The sequence below is a fragment of the Mustela nivalis genome, assembly GCF_964662115.1.
Source record: "Mustela nivalis genome assembly, chromosome: 7".
NCBI lineage: Eukaryota > Metazoa > Chordata > Mammalia > Carnivora > Mustelidae > Mustela > Mustela nivalis.
Window position 1 is genome coordinate 91424013 of NC_139026.1, and position 18989 is coordinate 91443001.

At 51.0% G+C, this 18989-nt stretch overlaps 1 protein-coding gene across 4 annotated transcripts in view; it reads left to right on the plus strand.

The window, feature by feature from the left end:
* The window catches only part of HOXC4 (homeobox C4), a 60574-nt gene extending 48418 nt beyond the window's left edge, over positions 1–12156 (plus strand). For 2 of the 4 annotated variants that reach the window (XM_082740994.1, XM_082740995.1), the window contains exons 2-5: positions 8986–9112; positions 9282–9398; positions 9547–10487; positions 10981–12156. In XM_082740994.1, the coding sequence (XP_082597120.1) occupies positions 10049–10487; positions 10981–11336 (795 nt within the window). In that variant the 5' untranslated portion in view covers positions 8986–9112; positions 9282–9398; positions 9547–10048 and the 3' untranslated portion in view covers positions 11337–12156. Of the gene's footprint in view, positions 1–3042; positions 3702–8985; positions 9113–9281; positions 9399–9546; positions 10488–10980 lie in introns of those variants that run through there. The other 2 variants (XM_082740996.1, XM_082740997.1) reach the window with 2 other exon arrangements.
* The last annotated feature ends 6833 nt before the right edge of the window (positions 12157–18989 follow it).

The window sequence follows — 18989 nt, forward strand, 5'->3', positions numbered from 1 at the left end:
AAATTTTCATCTAGTAAATATTTCTTTAAAAAGTTAACTTTTTGGAAAATCCAGTGTGTGTGTGTGTGTGTGTGTGTGTGTGTGTGTGTGTGTGGTTTGTGTGGTGTGAATGAAGGGAGTAAGGGTCAGGTCCCTCATTTTAGATTGTGTCTCTCCCTGTCCTCTGGGTGGAGGATGGGGGCGTGGGCTGAGGTTTTATTGAGGGTGCTTTTCCTGTTGGGAGTAGAGATGGGGTCATAAAAGCCTAGAGGAGGCTGTTTTGATCTGGTGACTTCTCAGGAAGTAGCATCTGAGGTTTTGCTTTGAAAATCACTCTCCCCCAAGCTGGCCAGCTAAATTGGATTGCACTTCCACAAGCCCACCTGGGGCCCCTCCTTACCTCCCTTTCCCCAGTAAACCAAAGGAGAAAAATAAAGAAGTCCAGAGCTTTCTAAATCCGATGCCTCCAATAAGAAAAGGGCTCCTTGGTGATTTCTTCCCCCTCAAAGTTTAAAAACCATGCAACCTTTCGTTTTTCTTTTTGTCCACACAGACCTTGGTTCCCCCCAACCCCTCAATTTAAAAAGAACTAACATAGAAGGCAATCAGCTTCTGAGCCTGATGATAGTACTGTGACTCCTGGGGACTCTACCATAACTTCTGGGTCTGCTATTCTCCTGTGACCCCTTTTCTGAGCCCCAAACCCTTTCTTTGGAAGGTGGGACTTCAGGTATATAGAAAACTCTTGAGAAGAGATATTGGGAGTGAGGCATATATAAGAACCTATCTAGAACTGAATGAATGGAGGAAGCTCTCTACAGTGACCAGGTTTTATGTAATTAAATTATGTGTGTGTGTGCCTGAAAGCCCACAGCCTTCTCACATCTCACGGTAATCACATTATCTCCAAACTAAACCGTATTTTACCTGAATAGCTCCATTTTGTAACGTTAATGAGTCTTCCCCCAAAGACACCCCAACCTCCCACCGGTCCCTCCACCCCCAGCCGTGGGCTAAGGAGATGAAGGGAATGGAAGTAAAGAGCTCTCTACCTTCATCTCTATTAGGGACGCTTTCAGGCCTAGGGACCAGGGCTCTTATCTATCACTGGAGAAATGCCCCCATATGCTGGAAATGAGGCCACAGATTATATGTGTTCTTGGGCCTCTTAGACCTTATGCAGGCTCTAGTTTACCCTCATTTGTTCCCCAGAGAAGTCTGGACTGGAACACCCCAAGCCCACAAGCACTAGAAAATCTCCTTCATTCCTAGGACTCAATGCAAATATACCTATCGTTATAGAGAGCTGATCAGTCCATGAGCAGTCCAATAGCTACCCTTGTGAAAATGTATTTATAGGTCTATCTATGTCTATATAACAGGATGTATGTTTTATTTCACTCTCTACTCCACATTTAAATGCAGGTGTATAGATCTTTAGATTTATAGATCCACAGTGAACATACCAGTCCTCTGTCGAATTCCTGTGTGTGCATTACCAATCTTTCGGTAGTGGTTGGATGTATACGCCGGGATGTATTGGTACAGCTCTTGCTAAACATCTAGATGAATATTTGGGTTTTTTTCCCCCCTATTGGAAAGAACTATGTGTGTGTTGCTCAATCTCTATTTTGAAAATTTTATCTAGATTTATGCAAGGGCCTCAATGCGTAAAATAGCTACATATTGAAGCTACATATTTGGAGATCTTTATGGTCTTTGCAGTTTTGCTGCAAACTTAAACATTTAAGCATATGTTTAGAGATGGTTCCATGATACATATATCTATATGTAGGGGCATAGATCTCCCTCTGAAAGGATTTAAACCACTGCATCTCTCTGTCTATCTCTGTGATCAATAGAGACATCAGGCAAATGGGCATGGAGAACAAATACCTTTTGGATGTTTTGCTTATTAAAGTGAGTGATTCTGTTGCTATCTCTAATGCTATCTCCAAATCTAGTCGAACTGAGTCCTCTGCCCCCTGGAAAAGCCACTGTAAGGACTATAGCCTCTCTCTCCAGGCTGTCCCTGTGCCCTAAATTCCCCCGTCAGTCTCCCCATCCTGCAGTACCTCTCAAGACAGCCACTAAGGAGAAGGGAAGAGAAGAAGGGGAGAACCCTTCAACCCGGCTCCTCTTGGCTCTCAGGGTGAAGAGACTGACCGGGGCGTGAGAGTCCTCCCCAACCCCAACTGGACCTTTGGATTTGGGGGAAAGGGGTGATTAAGTCCTCGACCGGTTTTTGGAGGGTGCCCAAATGGTGCCAGGGTCACCGCCCGACCCCTAGGTGTCCCCTCCCCGGTTGTTCTTGGTACCCAGGGCCCAATTAAGCGGCCGCAGCGCTCCCTGCAGCCACGCTCTTATCGGCCGGGATTGATGCCTCCGCCGCTCCTGTATATCATTTCCAAGATTTTTTCTGTCCAACTCCTCGGCTCCTTTGGCTTCCGCGGCTTTGACTAATGATTGCTACAGATGCCAACGTCTCCAGAATCCTAATAGCCAGGCAGGCGGACTCTTATTTACCCGGCAACATTGCTGCGTGGGGGTTGGGGGGAAGGGGGTTGGGGCAGCAGGGGTTAGGGTGCTGTAGGTCCGAGGACAGGGAGAAGGTTGTGACCAACTCAAGTTTCACTGAACTTCTTCCCCAATGAGGAAGACATCCCAAGTCCCTCCTCTCCCCGAGGGGGAAAATATCAGAAAATACTGCTAATAGTAACTTTTGCTTGCCTCGGTGGAAGGGATCAAAGAATAAACAGGACGTGGGAGAATAATCAGAGGAATGTTTATTAGTTGTAAATAGACGAGAGAGCGGAAAACCAGCGGTTTGGGGAGGAAAGAGAGTGTTTTCTTCCGGAGGGAGAGAGACGGGAAAGAGGTCAGCCACGGCGGGCTCAGGGGCTCCTTTTCTTTATTCCATGGCTCACCCATCCCCTCCCCTCCCCAAATCCACACTTCTTCTAAATGAAAGTTCCTTCCCTCTTCCCCGTCCTTCACCTCACCTTCAGTACCTCTGGCGCAGGGGCCGCTGACCCGCGTGTTGTCGGACGCAGGTGCCCGCAGCCCAGAGCGCTGGGGCTGCCAGGCCGAAGGGCCTCTGTCTGGGGCCGGGAGGCAAAGGCAGAGTCCGCGGCCGGCTGCGGGCTGGGGGGCCGCCCGCCCTGCGGTCCCGCTGGCGCTCAGGGGCTGAAAGTTGTGGACGATTTTGCTGGTCCTGGCGCTTGTGGCCCTCCGGCGTGGGGCGGCTCTTTGGGGAAAGCGGCTGGAGCTCCTCGCCGAACCTGGAGCCCGGCGTGGTTCTGCCTCGGGTCCCCATCCAGACCTTCTAAAACACGCCATATTCGGGTGAAGAGAAAACACAAAAACGCGGAGCAGCGCAGCTCCGGGCCCAGGCGTGGAGTGATAACTCAAACACGGAACATTTTTCTATCAGAGGATAATGGAGCACAAAATAATTCAGGAAGGCGAATGGGCAGGGCCCGAGTGGCAGAGCCCGGCGGCGTGGGGCGGCTGCAGCCCGGGCTGCGCGCCGAGAACCGTGGGAGGACCATTTCGTTGGAGTGTAGGGCGAGGCAGCAGCCCGGACCGGACCCAGGCCACCCGAGGGGCAGTCTCTAAATCACGGCCCGTCAGGAGGACTCGGAAACACAAAAAGAGAGCCGAAAGATTTAAACAGTCGGAGGCAGAGGCGTCCCGACGCGACCAAAGCGAAAATCAATCACGTAATTAAACCGGGGCGAGGGCGAGGCCCGAGGCTGGGGGTCCAGGGTTCGGAGGAGGCGGCCAAGGTGCGCGCCGAGGCGGGCGAGCGGCCCGGGGATGGGGGCTCGCCCGCCGGGCCGGAGCGCGGAGGGGCTGCGGGCAAGTTTAGAGCGGATCGCAATGGATTCCCGCTTGGCTGGGAAGAACAGGCTGCGTGTCTTCTCCCAAGCCAGATCCAGAAGCTACCGATGGCCCCTTCTCCGGGCCCCCCATTTTTATGGAGCTGTGGTGCGGGGTTAAGGGTTGCTTCCCATTGTCCAGTGGTGTCAGGGATGTGTCTAGGGAAGTTTGTCTGGGAGCCCAGGGGGAACCAAGATGCTGCCTCTGGGTTTGAGGGGATGGAAGGGGTTGGCACCCCAGTTTCAGGCGCTTGCATAAGTGACCTGGGCCTTGATTGCCCCAACTCAGAAGTCAAGGCAACCTTTGGAATGACTCCCATCTGTGGGCCAAGACTGGGAAAGTAGGGGGCAAATGGGCTTTATTAAAGGAGAAACTCGGGGCTAAACAAACTGGGCCCCTTTGGGCAGGGAAGGAGAAGGGACAGTTCCTGGGAGAGGAAAATGAAGCACATTGGGAGCTCTGTTTAGTGAGGGAATGATGCTCTTGTTATTATAGAGGTTAATAATGGTAATGATCTTGTATGGCTGGGTCAGTCCAGAGAGACCAAGCTCTCCACAGTCCTTTCTCACAGAGGTTTTTCTGGATAGTCAAGGGGGCCCCAACTTGGTTGTGGTTGGGGAGAATAAAATAAAGACCTTCCTTCCCTTCCCCTGCCCTTTCCTCTCTGACTCCTTGAGGACTCCAGAAAACAAGGGAATCTTATAAAAAATCTCCATCACTCCCCCACCCCCATTATTTTCCTCTGTTCTTTCCAGCTCACTAAAATGCACTGTCTCCGGGTGGTGGGCTTTCCTGGAGTGCCTTTCTCATGAAGAAAGCAGTTCTAAGTCCCCAGGAATTCTGTTCTCTGACCCTGGAGGAGAGACACCCAAGATTTTCTTGCCTACTCCATAGAATTCTCCCTCTTTCCTTAGTCTTTCCCAGTTTCTGCCTTTCTTGGTTCTTGGTGCCTTCTCCCATGGTTCCGTGGCAGCTCAGAGGCCAAGAAGAGATTGGGCCATTTTGAGATGCCCTCGTCAAGCCCCCAGAGGGTTCCCAGCCTCCTATCATTTCATTAATTCTGGAAGCACAGGCCAGGGAGCCCACCATAAGCTACTCCAGAGCCAGCCTAATTCCTAGAACTTTCAAAACTACATTTCACCTCCTTTAAAAGTAAAAGTCCTTTCCCCCCTTAACAGGAAAGTTAAGGTTACAAATCTCCAGCAGTGCAAGCTTCCTCCAGCCTTAAGTCAGAATTTTTAGCAGTAACAACAACAAGATTAATAATAAAAAGAATTAAAGCTTGCATCAAGAGCAGAAAGGGACACCCTAGCTCAAGTTTTAAAGGGGATATAATCCAGCAGCCTTGGATGAGAGTGGGGGTGAGTGAGGCCAGGATGACCAAGAAAGGGGGTAAGGAACCCAATCTCTAACTAACAATTTCTCCAGCATAAAAATGAAACATCAAATTCGTTAGCCCAGGGCCTTCATTTTTCCCCTTCCACATTATAACTAGTTATTGAACTCGCTGGAAGATCTAAAGGCCATTTGCGAAGAGACAAATTTCAATGGAGTTTCCCCATCAATAACCCCATGGCAGTGACCTATTGGAACAAGTCAAACACCCGAGGTGAAATGCAGGTCACTCTGTCTAACCAATATTAAAATGCGGCCACTTTTTAAAAAGCCACTTTAAACGAGATTTGAGGAAAATTGAATTCCAAGGAAGGCAAGGCAAGGAGGGGGAAATCCACGAGAGGACCTTGCCTATGGTCTCGGAACAAACAAGAGAAATTCATCTTTAATATTTTAAAGGGGGGCAAATTAACATTCCATGATTGCTTTTTTTTTTTTTTTGAGACTATAAGCGATTCCAGGAGGAAAAAAAAAAAGGTTTAGTATTTTCTGGTGACACGTCCAGGTTATTAAAATCATTTTAGACCAATTCATTACTTTTACTGACAAGAGATTTAAGAAAAAATCAATTAAGCATTTGCATATTCTTTTGCATACATTACCTCTGCCTGCTGGCGTTAGAAAGGGACAAAAACACACATATAGACATACATACGCCGCAAAAAAATGAGATAAGAGTCTTGCTTTACTTTGGGGTTTTCAGGATGCTTGGAGAAAAAATAAAAATGGAGGGAATTACTTGATTGCATACCATCTAATAGTCCATTTATTTGAGGAAGAGGAAAGCGAGGTGTTGCGATTTTTTCATCTCTAGCACAATAACAAAACCACATCATACACCCACACAAAATCCTGCACTTCCGAGAGTGGGAAAAGGAATGACCCTCATTTTCCTTCTCTTTGCCCTCCAAATCCTGAGTTGGTTCTCCCATTTATTTTTCTCCCTAGGAAAATCCAGGGAGTCTGAGGGGTGAGATTTTAATACAGCACAGAATGTGTGGAGCCGCCGAGGTCCCCCAGCCGGCAGCTTGTTACTGGGGAGGGGAGGAATATGGGTTATCCAACGGTCAGTATGGTAATCTGGGCACAATAAGGCCTCGCACACAATGGACACATATTTTTCTTCAGCGGTGTCAGAAGGGAAGCGCTTTGTACTGAAACGTGTTTCCGAAAGAGAAACCAGATAGAGATTTAGAAAGGAGATGGGGAGGGTGGCATTCAGAGAGCGTTTGGAAGCTGGCAAAGGGTGGTCAGAAAAAATAAAAAATAAAATAAAATTGGGGTAGAGAGAGGTGGAGGGCAAGCGGGGATGGAGATCCTTGGGCTGGCAAGACAAGAGCAGCAGGGCAAAGCACAAAAGGAGAGAGGACCAGAAACTAGGACTCATCACAGGCAAGAGCTGCTTGAGTCCCCCCCCCCCATTAAGCCAATGCTAAGTGCACAGGCTCTCCAGAGGGATTTTATTTCTGTGCTTGTAATAATATCCAGGTGAAATTGTTTGCATGTATGTGTGTGGTAGAGCCCAGCTGGCTTGCTATTTTCCCCTTGTGATCGGCGACTTCCTTGCTATTAAGGTATAGGCACCCCAAAAGGGCTTTTGGACAAATGATGTAGATGAATGTGGGCCCATTTGGAGGAATCTCTCAGATTTCACTTCCTGGAGGTGCATGTTAAGTTAGATGTGCAAACCTGGGATGAGAACCCCACATATTTATGGCTGCACAAGGAGGCATTTAATGTATTAATAAGTATTAACAGTATGTATGCATATGTATTTGTTATGTGTAATAACCAAAGACAGACTTGACATTCAGCTGGAGGCCACTGAACTCTCTGTATCTACTTAATATGTATTGGCCCAAAGTGGGTTTCCTGCTCTGGCTCCCTTGACCCACCTGCAGGAACTTAGAATCCTGGGGAGTGGTGGCAGAGGAGGGGCGACGCCTTGGGAGGAATTCCCTAAAAAGCCCAAGAAGGTGAAGAGATGGAAGAAAAGAGGGTTGGGGGAAGGGCGGGGGGGCAGGGCAGGTAGAAGATGAGTGTGAGGGCTGGGAGCAGAGGAGCCAGGCCAAGACCTCACCTTTCCTGGGAAAGAAAGAGTATTCTGGGTGAGGATTGGGTAGGGCAGCCTGATCCAGGTGCGGGCCTCAAGGGAGGTTGGGGGTGGGGCTGGAAGGCTATCTTCTTCAGAACCCTCCCCCCAACCCTACCTGCCTTCGGGAGCTTTGGCTTTCCCTGGGGCCAGTCTGGGGCTGCAGTTCAGACTCTGTGTAGAGCAGCATTCAGCATTGGTTTCCCTTTGCCCTCTTCCACTAACTTATAATTAACCCACCCCTACCCCCAACAATTACAACAAATAAGTCACCCTCCCAGGCTCCAAACCACTATCAACTGAACCCCAGCCTCTCCTCCCCAGTTTCACATTCCTCTTTCAACCAAACTGGCCAGTCCTCACAGGCTGATGGTCCCAGACGGGAATGGGCAGGGACCCACTGGGAAATTTGGGACACTTCTCTGAGAGACGGTGCACCCCCAGGGAATTCCTGTTCCCTCGACCGCCTGGTGGTAGGGGCACAGGGCATTGTCCTCCTGGGGACAGAGTATCCAGGGGCCCCCAAGCACTGGCTCCTGGTGAGCCGGGGGTGAGCAGAGACTCAGCATTGGAGGACAGAGAGTGGCCAGGGGGCCCAGGCGGTTCTCATTCCTGCCCTCAGGGTGAGCCCTAAATTTTGACGTGGGGACCCCCTCTCTCGCATCCCTAAGGTGGTGAAAGACAGGTGGGGAATCTCCCGCCTTCAGTCTCCCTCTCACGAGGGCTTTTTTTTTTTTTTCCTTTTCCCCTCCTCATTCCCTTAATTGCAGATGTTCTAATTAAACCCTCAAATAGTTGTTATGCCGTTTTAAAAGGTACTTATTCAAGTGTCAACCAGGCTGGGCTGGGAGGAGGCAGCGTAGGGCGGCGAATTAAAGGTAGATTGACTAATCACGGCGGCGATCATAATAATAAAATCAGAGGGAAAAAAATCACATTACGACTTTTCGTGGAAAGGAGGGAGCAGGCAGCCAGCGGCCGCCAGCCCTGCGCCGCCGCCGCCGACACAAAGAGTGCGGGCGATTCCGCGAGACTGATTTATGACGTTTTACAGCCCTATAAAAGCTGTAGCGACGAGGCAAGCGCTCCTACCACCGCTGGCAGATTTAGTCTAATAAATAAAACATAAACAGTTAACTTTATGTGTCACTTTTATTGTTATCAAGTAAAATATAGCCGAGCCCCGGCAAGCTATGATTTTAAACTATAATTGTTATCAAGTACAACAAGGGGACCCAGCTCCCTCCCTGGGTTCTCCCTTCTGCTACCTCCCCCCAACTCTGAGTTATGGGATCAGCTAATTGGAATTGGTGGCATGACGTGGCCACCCCTGGCTGGGGTGGGGGTGTCAGAAAAAGCAGCCCTGTCTTGCCCCCTCCCTTCTCCGTGTCCCCGACACCCACCATCAGGGTATTCCCTGTGGGTGGGTGGCAGAGAGGGGGAGCTGGTAGGAATGGACCGGAGACCCCCACGGCCTGCCCAGCCTCCCCCACCTTGGTGAGCTCACCCCTCAGGTTTTGGAAAGCAGCCTGGAGCTGGCCCCTGGGAATGTGTGTTTACATGTAAACATATGTGTTACATGGATACGATCCCTGGCCGGAAGCAGGCTCTCCCGCACAGGCCTCCCTCTTAACTAGGTCGGCCTTCTGTGGAGATGAAGAAAGAAGAGCTTCCAGGGCCTTGGCTGGGCACCATCTCCTGGCACTGACTTCTGGAAGATCTCTCTCCTCCTTGCCCCACGTCCTTAAGGAGCCAGCCTTAGAGGTAGTTGTCAGAAAGCCACAGGCCAGTTGGATTGAGAGTAGAAACAGCAGCCAGCAGTAGAAGAGTTCCTCTGCTCTGCGGCTGGGGCAGGGAGGGTCAGTGGGTACCAGGGGAGGAGGACAAGGCTTCTGAACTCTGCTTTTGCCAACCACTTCCTGTCTCTCTTCAGCGGGGGCTCAACCCCCAGACCTCCAGAAATGACGTCAGAATCATTTGCATCCCGCTGCCTCTACCTGCCCGGTCCAGCTGGGACCCTGCCTCGCCGACCCCGTGGCCATAGGGTTGGGTGAGTGTGTATGGGGAAGGGGGATGGACTCTGGTATCCTTGGATGGGGGGCATCCCAGGCTCTTCAGCCTCCTGGGCTCAGCCTGGGCCCCTCCCCATCCAACCTCCACTCCAGTCCTCCTCATTCAACTTCCTCTTCCTGCAAAAGAGGGGCGCTGCCCAGTGACCTACACAGACCGACACAGGATCGCCATGAATGGAGACCTCTGGAAAAACTCAGGAGACGAGGCCCATCGGGCCCACCGGAGGCCCACGGGGAGACTCTGGGAGGGGGCTGAACCACAGCCTCCCGAAAGCCCCCCAAAGCCCAGGCTTTGGAAGGGAGCTGGGGGCTTCCCATCTCCTTTTGCAGGGGAGGGCTGTCAGTCGGCGGGGTGCGCAGTGGGGGTACCTTGGTCCCTGCCTGCTAGCCCCCCATCACCACCCCCACCACCCCCAGCACCACCACCACCACCACCACACACAAAAAAAATTGGATACATTTTGAATAAAGCGATTCGGTTCCTTATCCGGGGACTGGGTTGCTCCGTGTGATTGGCCGGCGGAGTCACATGGTGAAAGTAACTTTACAGGGTCGCTAGCTAGTAGGAGGGCTTTATGGAGCAGAAAAACGACAAAGCGAGAAAAATTATTTTCCACTCCAGAAATTAATGATCATGAGCTCGTATTTGATGGACTCTAACTACATCGATCCGAAATTTCCTCCATGCGAAGAATATTCGCAAAATAGCTACATCCCTGAACACAGTCCGGAATATTACGGCCGGACCAGGGAATCGGGATTCCAGCATCACCACCAGGAGCTGTACCCACCACCGCCTCCGCGCCCTAGCTACCCCGAGCGCCAGTATAGCTGCACCAGTCTCCAGGGGCCGGGCAATTCGCGAGGCCACGGGCCGGCCCAGGCGGGCCACCACCACCCCGAGAAATCACAGCCGCTCTGCGAGCCGGCGCCTCTCTCAGGCGCCTCCGCCTCCCCGTCCCCAGCCCCGCCAGCCTGCAGCCAGCCAGCCCCTGACCATCCCTCCAGCGCCGCCAGCAAGCAACCCATAGTCTACCCATGGATGAAAAAAATCCACGTTAGCACGGGTAGGCAACTTTGCTTTTTGCTCTCCCCCTCCCTCCCCACTTCCCCAGCGCTCCCCACCCTCCCCGGCCCCCTCCGGCCCCCGTCCTCCTTTCTCTCCTTCCCCCTCTCTCTCCAGGAGCGACTCTGGGTTAGCACAATTGAACTGGATTTACGAGCGAGAATGGGTAATTACATCCCCCATAAATTTTATGGCTTAGCTACTCTGGGCAGTCCGAGCCATGTGCTACGATCTGTTATGTATGTGTGAAAACTATGCTCGCTTTCTAAGGGCGCATAAATAATTCAGTGTCGTTACAATGAGGATTCCCCTCTTATTACACTACAAAGTCTCCAGCTTCCTTCAACTTCTTTATAACCCATTTAGCTTGATGACTTTATTTCCACCACCCCCTCCTCCTGTTCCACAGAGCTGAGGATGGGGTGAGGGTGGGGGGCTGGAGCCTGCTGCCTCTGAACCCCACTATTTGCTTTTCCCCTCCTCGTCCCCCCCAGTGAACCCCAATTATAACGGAGGGGAACCCAAGCGCTCGAGGACAGCCTACACCCGGCAGCAAGTCCTGGAATTAGAGAAAGAGTTTCATTACAATCGCTACCTGACCCGAAGGAGAAGGATCGAGATCGCCCACTCGCTGTGCCTCTCTGAGAGGCAGATCAAAATCTGGTTCCAAAACCGTCGCATGAAATGGAAGAAGGACCACCGACTCCCCAACACCAAAGTCAGGTCAGCGCCCCCGGCCGGCGCTGCGCCCAGCACCCTCTCGGCAGCCACCCCGGGCACTTCTGAAGACCACTCCCAGAGCGCCACGCCGCCGGAGCAGCAACGGGCAGAGGACATTACCAGGTTATAAAACATAACTCACACCCTGCCCCCACCCCATGCCCCCATCCTCCCCTCACACACAAATTGACTCTTATTTATAGAATTTAATATATATATATTTTTTGGTTCTTTTCTCTCTTCTTTCCACCTTATACCTTGTCAATTCCAAACTGACTAAACAGATAAACAAGCCCTCTGCCCTTCTCTCCCTTCCACTGTTAAGGACCCTTTTAAGCATGTGATGTTGTCTTAGCATGGTACCTGCTGGGGTTTGTTTGTTTGTTTGTTTGTTTTTTTAAGGCCATGGGGGGGGTATTTATTTTTTAAGGGAAAAGCTGCAAAAATTATATATTGCAAGGTGCGATGGTCTGGTTTGGGTGAATTTCAGGGGAAATGAGGAAAAAAAAGGAAAGAGAGATTTTTAAGCCAATTCTCATCCTTCTCCTCCTCCTCCTTCCCCCCTCTTTCCTTAGGCCTTTTGCATTGAAAATGCACCAGGGGAGGTTAGTGAGGGGGAAGTCATTTTAAGGAGAACAAAGCTATGAAGTTCTTTTGTATTATTGTTGGGGGGGGCCTGGGAGGAGAGGGGGGACGACAGCAGACAAAGCTAAATGCATTGAAGAGCCTCTCAGAGCTGTGCAGTTTGAGGAGCCAAAAGAAAATAAAAATGAACTTTCAGTTCAGAGAGGCAGTCTATAGGTAGAACCCCCACCCCACCCCACCATCGTGGTCATTGTGTTTTTGGACTGAATTTACTTGATTATTGTAAAACTTGCAATAAAGAATTTTAGTGTCGATGTGAAATGCCCCATGATCAATAATAAACCAGTGGATGTGAATTAGTTTTACGTCAATGTCTGATGGTTTCTTTTTATCCCCCTCCTCCTTCTGGCCTGGTAACATCCCACCTTCTCTATAGTTGCCTAAGTTTACTCTAAGCAAACACACAAATCTTAACTCTCAACTCCTTCTCCAACCTCCTTAGGTGCACCAGCAAGGGGATTTGGACAGGGGATCCTCAAAAAAGGGGATGTGGAAGATTAGTGCTGATTTCCCCCTTCCCTTCCCTGAGTCTGCCAAGAGGCCAGACTCTCCTGGGGGTCTTTAGAGTGGAGCTGGGAGGGTCTCACTTTTCTATAGTTAGGCACAGTGTCTTCTTTTTGTTGATTTCCCTCTCCCTTCTTCTCTTTTCTCTCTGCTGAGTAGGCCTGCCTTATTTGCAGACAAGAAGGCAAGTTAAGGGAGTGGGAGGAAGAGAAGAGTTTTTTTTCATCTTTTAGGACTCTTTTGGAATGAAGGATTAAGGAAGATGCCCCCTCAACCTGCCTGTGCTTCTTGAAAGAAGGAAGATTTTGAGTTGGTGACTCTGGAGCAGCAAAGTGACCCGTCAGGGTGGCTTCTCTGTTTGTTTAGACTTGGAAAGAAGGGTGAAGTGGAGGCCAGAGGCGTGGGAGGCCCCCTTGCTTGGGTAGGCCTCAAAGCCTGATGCCTGGAGATAATGAAGAACTTTTATTTTTTCCCCTAACTTTTATCATGGACCTGCCAGGTGTTGAGAAAAGACACAGGGACTACCCCTCTTCCTATAAGCTCCCAGGTCTTGGCAGGGCTTGGAAATAGCTGGAAACAGGCTGTCTGACTGTTTAAAGAAAAAAAAAATTAATTTGTTTCCTTGGGGATTAAAAAGAGAGAGAGAGAGAGAGAGAAACAGTAGCAACAAAAACTGGCCCGGATTACCTGAATAATTAATTTAAGCCAAAGGCTCCCAAATCATCCTGATCCTCAAGACCAGGCCCTAAGCGGGGCCTGCTCAAATTTTTGCTTGCTTGTTGGAAGAAGTGGGAGTGGGGGCTCAGTGGGCTTCTCAGACAATTTATCTAAATTTCAGAATAGAAGGCACCAGAAGTTGAAGAGGGAGGGCAAAGAGATCCAGGATTTGTAGCTGGGGATACCCCTATCCCCTCTCCCCAAATTCTGGAGGGAAAGGTAACAATGGGACCAGTTGTGAAAATCTGTTGTTCGGTGTGCTTTGGATTTATTTCCTCTCAACAGGAAAGGTGCTGGCTGGTAGGAGTGGGGTGCGTGTGTGTGTGTGTGTGTGTGTGTGTGTGTGTGTGTGTGAGAGAGAGAGAGAGAGATATCACTTGGTCCTGTAGGTCTACTTTCTTCTCCCTCAGTGGTGCCCTGGAGATAGCAAAACATGCTGCCTGCAGTGTAAGCGAGCAGGGCCAACGATTATCTGGAGTTATTTCATGTAATCAAGTGAATTAGGGGCCAAATCTGACTGTAACTCCTAGCATCTTGAGGCAATTGACTTTGGGGCAGGAAAAGGGGGGTCTAACAGTGCTTGGGAGAAGGGAAGGAAGGACTGAGGGTTGGACTTAGGTGTCTTTGCAACCCAGTAAGGAAGTTTATATGGAGGAAGAGGGGAAAAAAAAAAGAAAAGGAACTTAGGATCTATAGTCTTTTCTAACTTTCCTCCTTTGGTTTTAGAGGAATTTATTCTCTTCTCTTCCCTAAAGTGGAAGAGATGAAAGTGAGGAGGAAAATGACTATCTTTTCTTTCTCAAGCTTCTCCCTGAACTTGCCGAAAGGACACTCTCGCCCAGGAAAGCAGCAGGCGAGGATTGGGATGGTTCTTTTATTTGCCTTCTTTAGGGAGTTCAGTTACTCCCTCCCGTCTAACGCATACACACTTAGCTGTTCTCAGTGCCTCTTGGTGTGACAAGGGGAAACATCAGAAATCCCTAATTCTTGACAAATGAAACAAAACTAAACCCTCATTCGTTTGAGTTTTTGAAGATTATGGCCTCTGGCCTTCCCTCCAGTGGGCTCCATTCTCTCCTCTTTCCCGGGAGCGCTCCTTTCCTTGGGCCTGACCACCCCAGAATGGGATCAGGGTGCGGGAGAGGGACGGGGTGGGGTGGAGTGCGGGCGTGGAGGGCCGACCTGAGCCAGGCTCCTTGTTCCAGCAGTCTGGGTCCCCCGCTGGGGCTGCTGCTCCATGCGAAGCTGCCACAGCCTCATTGGGAAGCGGAGGGTTAGAGCTTTTATCGAAGTTGAGTTGGGTTGAGCAGAGGGGAAAGGCTGGGGGGTGGGGGAGGACTCAGCCCAGGTTCACGGGGAGGACACAGCATTTTCTCTCCCATCGCCTTTATATTCGGCAGCGCCTCTGACCTCTCCCCCACCCCCATCTCCGACCCTCCCAAGCCAGGCTTTGCTCAGCCCCTGGTCTCCAGATACGATGCCACTGCTTTTGAAGGGCTGGGGATTTCTTGCCCAGAGTAATGGGAGAGGCAAGGCGCATGAATGCCTGCTAGCGCATTGTATCTCTCTCTCCAATGGCTAAGTTAAAAGAAGACCGGGTGAAAGCGGCAATCTTCCAAGGTCCTTCTCTCCAAGCACCAGGAGATCCCCACAGGTCACAAATCCCCTTGCCATGTAAGTAGTTAGCACTCGATCTGCTCAGGCCGAGGAGCATAGCAGTTACAACTCTGTCTCTGTTTGCCATTCCATTTTTAGCTCAACTCCCAATCTTGGGGAGGGAAGGCGGGAAATCCAATCACGAACAGCGGGCTTCTGCTTGGGGAAAATGGAGTTTCTGTGCTGAGTTATGTACCTGGGGAGTGAAGAAATTTGGCTCAGAAAGAAGGTGGGGAGCGAAAGTGAGCCTGGGGAGCGGGGGAAGGACTGGGGAACTTTATTTCTCTGAGGGCATCTTGCTGCTGCTTTGTATGAAGTTTCCTACAAAGTTTGCTCTGCAATCTGTGCATTAGCTTTTTTTTTTTTTTTTCCATATGCGTGGACTTAGCGGATTGCAGTTCAGAGCTGCCTTCCCGCTGTTAGATGGATGTGTATGTGTGTGTTTGGGGGAGTGGAACGGAAGATAAAACAAGGGGTTCTCCAGAGCTTGGGACGAGGGTACCCTCTGCTAGGCACCATTTCTCTGCTTGTCCAAGATAAGAGAAGACAGACTCTGAAGGGGGCCCTAGAGATTGAGGGTGCCATGACCGGGAGGAGCAGCGTGCGGGGGGAAATTCCACCATCTTTTCCTCCAATTTTTGCCCGGTGCTGGGGGAGCGTGCCATTGCCCTCACAAAGCTACTTCTCATAGTTTTCCACAGTTTCTATCTGGTACCCCACTTTCGGAGAGCTAATTCTAAGAGACCCTTCATAGGCTTGGAAAAAGAGACGGAGGATTCCCCCAACTCCAGTGGCCACCAGAGCAGAGGGAATATTTATTACCTCTCTGGACATCATTATCTAAGAATACAATTTTATGCACTTCCTAATCTGTTAGCTTGATTTATCTGGGTGGGCAGGAGCCCAAAACAAATATTTGGGGGATTTGGTAGGAAAAAAATCTTTGCCTCTGACCAACCTTTCTGACTGAACTGATCGCCCCCCTCACGCCACCAACTTGGCCTGCTTTTTCTACCCCCCCCCCCATATAGCTAACTCCATTTAAATTTTTTCTCTGCAGCCTGTGGTATCAGAGTTTTAGTTGCCTCTTGAGAATGAAAAATGGCTGAGCACACTGTTCGAGCCAGAGACCTGAAAGGCTCCCCGCAGCCACCCTAAAATCCCTGTAGCTCCAGATGTGGGCTTCTTTTTTGGATTTGGTAGCAGCCAGGAGCCCCTTGGAAGACCTGGCTCTTGTCTCCAGTCCTCAGGGTTTATCTTCTCTTCTCTCTGGGGCCAGCCCCGTGGCTGGGTCCATCCTGAAGCGGAGCATACATCCATGCACACAGGGGCGAAGGCCTCTGCAGCATCACCTCCATGCTTCCCAGTCCCTGCAGATCCGCCTAGCTTATAGATTAGGAGGCAGGGAAGACAGGCAGAAGGGTAGGGAGGATGTCCCACATTTGAGGGTGAACAGGGTGATGCAGTCTAATACATGGAAAGGACTATTTTAAATTTCCAGTTCCCGTCAGCAATTGCCAGATTTCCTAAGATGTAGGGTCCTCTAGCGTCTCTTCCACCAGTGGGGATGGGGTAAGGGTCAAGCCCAAAGAGGTGTCACCTTTACCCACTCCTTCTTTCTGACCCTCTCTGCCCAGTCTCCGAGATTGGGAAAGGGAGATATATTTGAACTTCCGGGGGACCAGCCTTAAGACGGAGTGTGGAGGAGGCACTGCCAGACTGTGCGACCCTAGGTTCCCGCCGCCGGCCCCTGGCTTCTCAAGCAGCCTTTGCCAGAGAATGGGGCACAGAGCGGCCGCCGCCTCCGGGGGTCCCGGCTCCCTTCTAGAGCGACCAGGGTCTTGAGGATAGCGAAATAGGGCCAGCCCGGGCAAAGGTGAGGTGCGAGAGGCCGGCGGCGGCCAGGCGCCCCCTCCGGGTTCCACGCCACGGCCGCTCCGGGCGCCGTGTCGCCTTCAGCTGGGTCACGACCCCGGGCTCCGCCCGCGGACAATAGGGCTCTGGGAGGGGGCCGCGGGCTGCGCGACCGGCCCAGCGGGTTCACTGCGCGGTGAACTCTGCTCCACCTCCAGGTCTCGCCCTTTAAGAGCCCAAGCTCCCCTTTCTTTGCCCTATTCCGCCTTCAATTTTTTCCCCGTAGAATATTGAGCACACTCTCCATCGCTCCTCGACCGAGAAATACCCCACCGTTACCACCACCAAATCGGATTCCATTTTCTTTAGAAATGAAAGCATAGTTTCCTCCGGAGTTACAAGAGCGGGAAATGGGACCCTCTCAAGGTTTTTGTGGGCACGCAGAGAGAGAAGAATCCCAGGCTATCAAACCAACAAATGGTCCTCTCCATCACAGGAATTCCAGGCCCAGAATGGGGCCTCCCTGCACCTCCACCCCAAATCATAGGAAGCATTTCTTCCCTCTGCCCCTGGCCTTTGTCTCTGGGCAGCAGATTAGGATCAGGGCTGTTAACAAAAGGGGAGACCTTGCTCTCAAATCTGATGAGCAGAGACAGGACTTCGTTATCCACTGGGGGATAGGGTGGGTGGGGGGCAAGTAACTTGGGAGGTGTACCCCAACCAGTTTGTTCTTGTTCCTCGATCTCTCCCCATCCCAGTGATTGCCCCGCCCTTATTTTTGACTCTGTCCCTTTGGGCAGTAGCACAGTGTTTGTAACTTTGTGCATGTGGAGTCTTTCCACTCAGCTAGAATAGATCTTGGAAAATAAGGTTGTAGGATATGGTTGGTTCTAGCTCTAGGCAAAAATGGCAGGCAGTTTGGGGAGAGAAGAAAATGGGGGAGGTATGGAATATTCTCCAACGACATTTGCTCCCTGCCTTTCCCCAGCTCCCCACCTCAGCTCTATCTTTGCCAAGCTCAAAGGTGAGATGGAGAGATGCTCCCCTGCCCCCAACATGCACACCAACTTGGGAACCTTTCTCCTTGGACTCTGTCTGACCATTTCGACCCATTTTGGATTGTGACTGCCTGTACCCCTGCCTGTCTTTGCTTGGCCATCTCCAGGTCTCTGCCTGGCATCTCTATCGCTCTCTGTGCTAGGTGGTGTTTCCTCACATCCTTGCTCCTCTGCCCTTCTCATCCTGCAGTGATCCTCTGGGATGATCCCCAGCCCCAGTGTTCCTCCTGGGACTCCCCTCCAACTGAGGAAGAACCAAAAGGTGGGGGCAGAATCTGGGAGGGACAGCTGAGGTTCAAAGGTTCCCATCTGAGCCTCCAGTCCAGGCTACTTCAGGCCGATAGGACCAACCGCTCCAGAGCCAGCAGCATACAGAACAAGGTTTTACAGCCTGGGCAGATGTCGGCTTAGCCAAGTCACCCGGATTCCCCTTTATCTCCTCCACCAAAGAGCCTCCAATCCCCACCATACCTTTGTTCTCTTTCCTTTCCTCCCACCTCCCCCTCCTTTCCTCCGTTTGATCCTGCCTTTCCCCCTCAAATTATTTCTTTAGATCTGGAAGCATCTGTTCCAGCCTGCCCCTCCCCCCACACCCTCCTTTCCTCCTTTTCCTCCTCCCTCCACTTCTGGGACTCAAAGAAGCCCCCAAATGGAGGGCCTCTGGTGTCTGCTTTGTTACCCCAGGGCCCAGACACCGGTAAGGCCAACCCTGGAGAACCCTCCCCAGCCTCCAGGCACTTGCATTTCATTCTCCCAGCTGGAGAGGGCCCTGGAATTGCAGTTTGAGTCTTGGTCCCCAGGAACCAGTCTTTTCTCTGACTGGGACAGTTACCACTGAATTCAGGGGAAAGCGAGGAATCTGAGGTTGAAGGGTTTGGTGAAGAATTACTTAGGTAATTGCCCCAGTTCTTTGGGGGCTGTTTTGGGCTCCAGAGTTTGAACATATCTACATATCCTGACCATAGAGGGGAGAGGGCCTTGGCAAGACAGCCTGCCCCTTCCCTTGATGGCAAAGTTGTTTTCTGAGCCATTAGAACACCCCCCAACCCCTCCCAGAATTCCATAACCCTAACTGAGGAGACCAAGACAGTGTCTGCACTGTGCATCTTAGAGGGCCTCTTTTCGCTCTCCTCCAAAAAATAAAAAAGAAACATAAGCAGCAATATATGGTCTCCAAAGCTTAAGGAGAGGGTGGTAAACCCAGTCTGGGTAAATAATAGAATGTCTTTTCTTCTCGTAGTCAATCCAGTTCAGTCTGAGTCTAGATAATTCAGGCCAAGATAATTCAGACTCTTGAACACTGCCTGGTAGACCTGGCTTCAGCAGGAGCCCACTTTCTACCCCAGAGT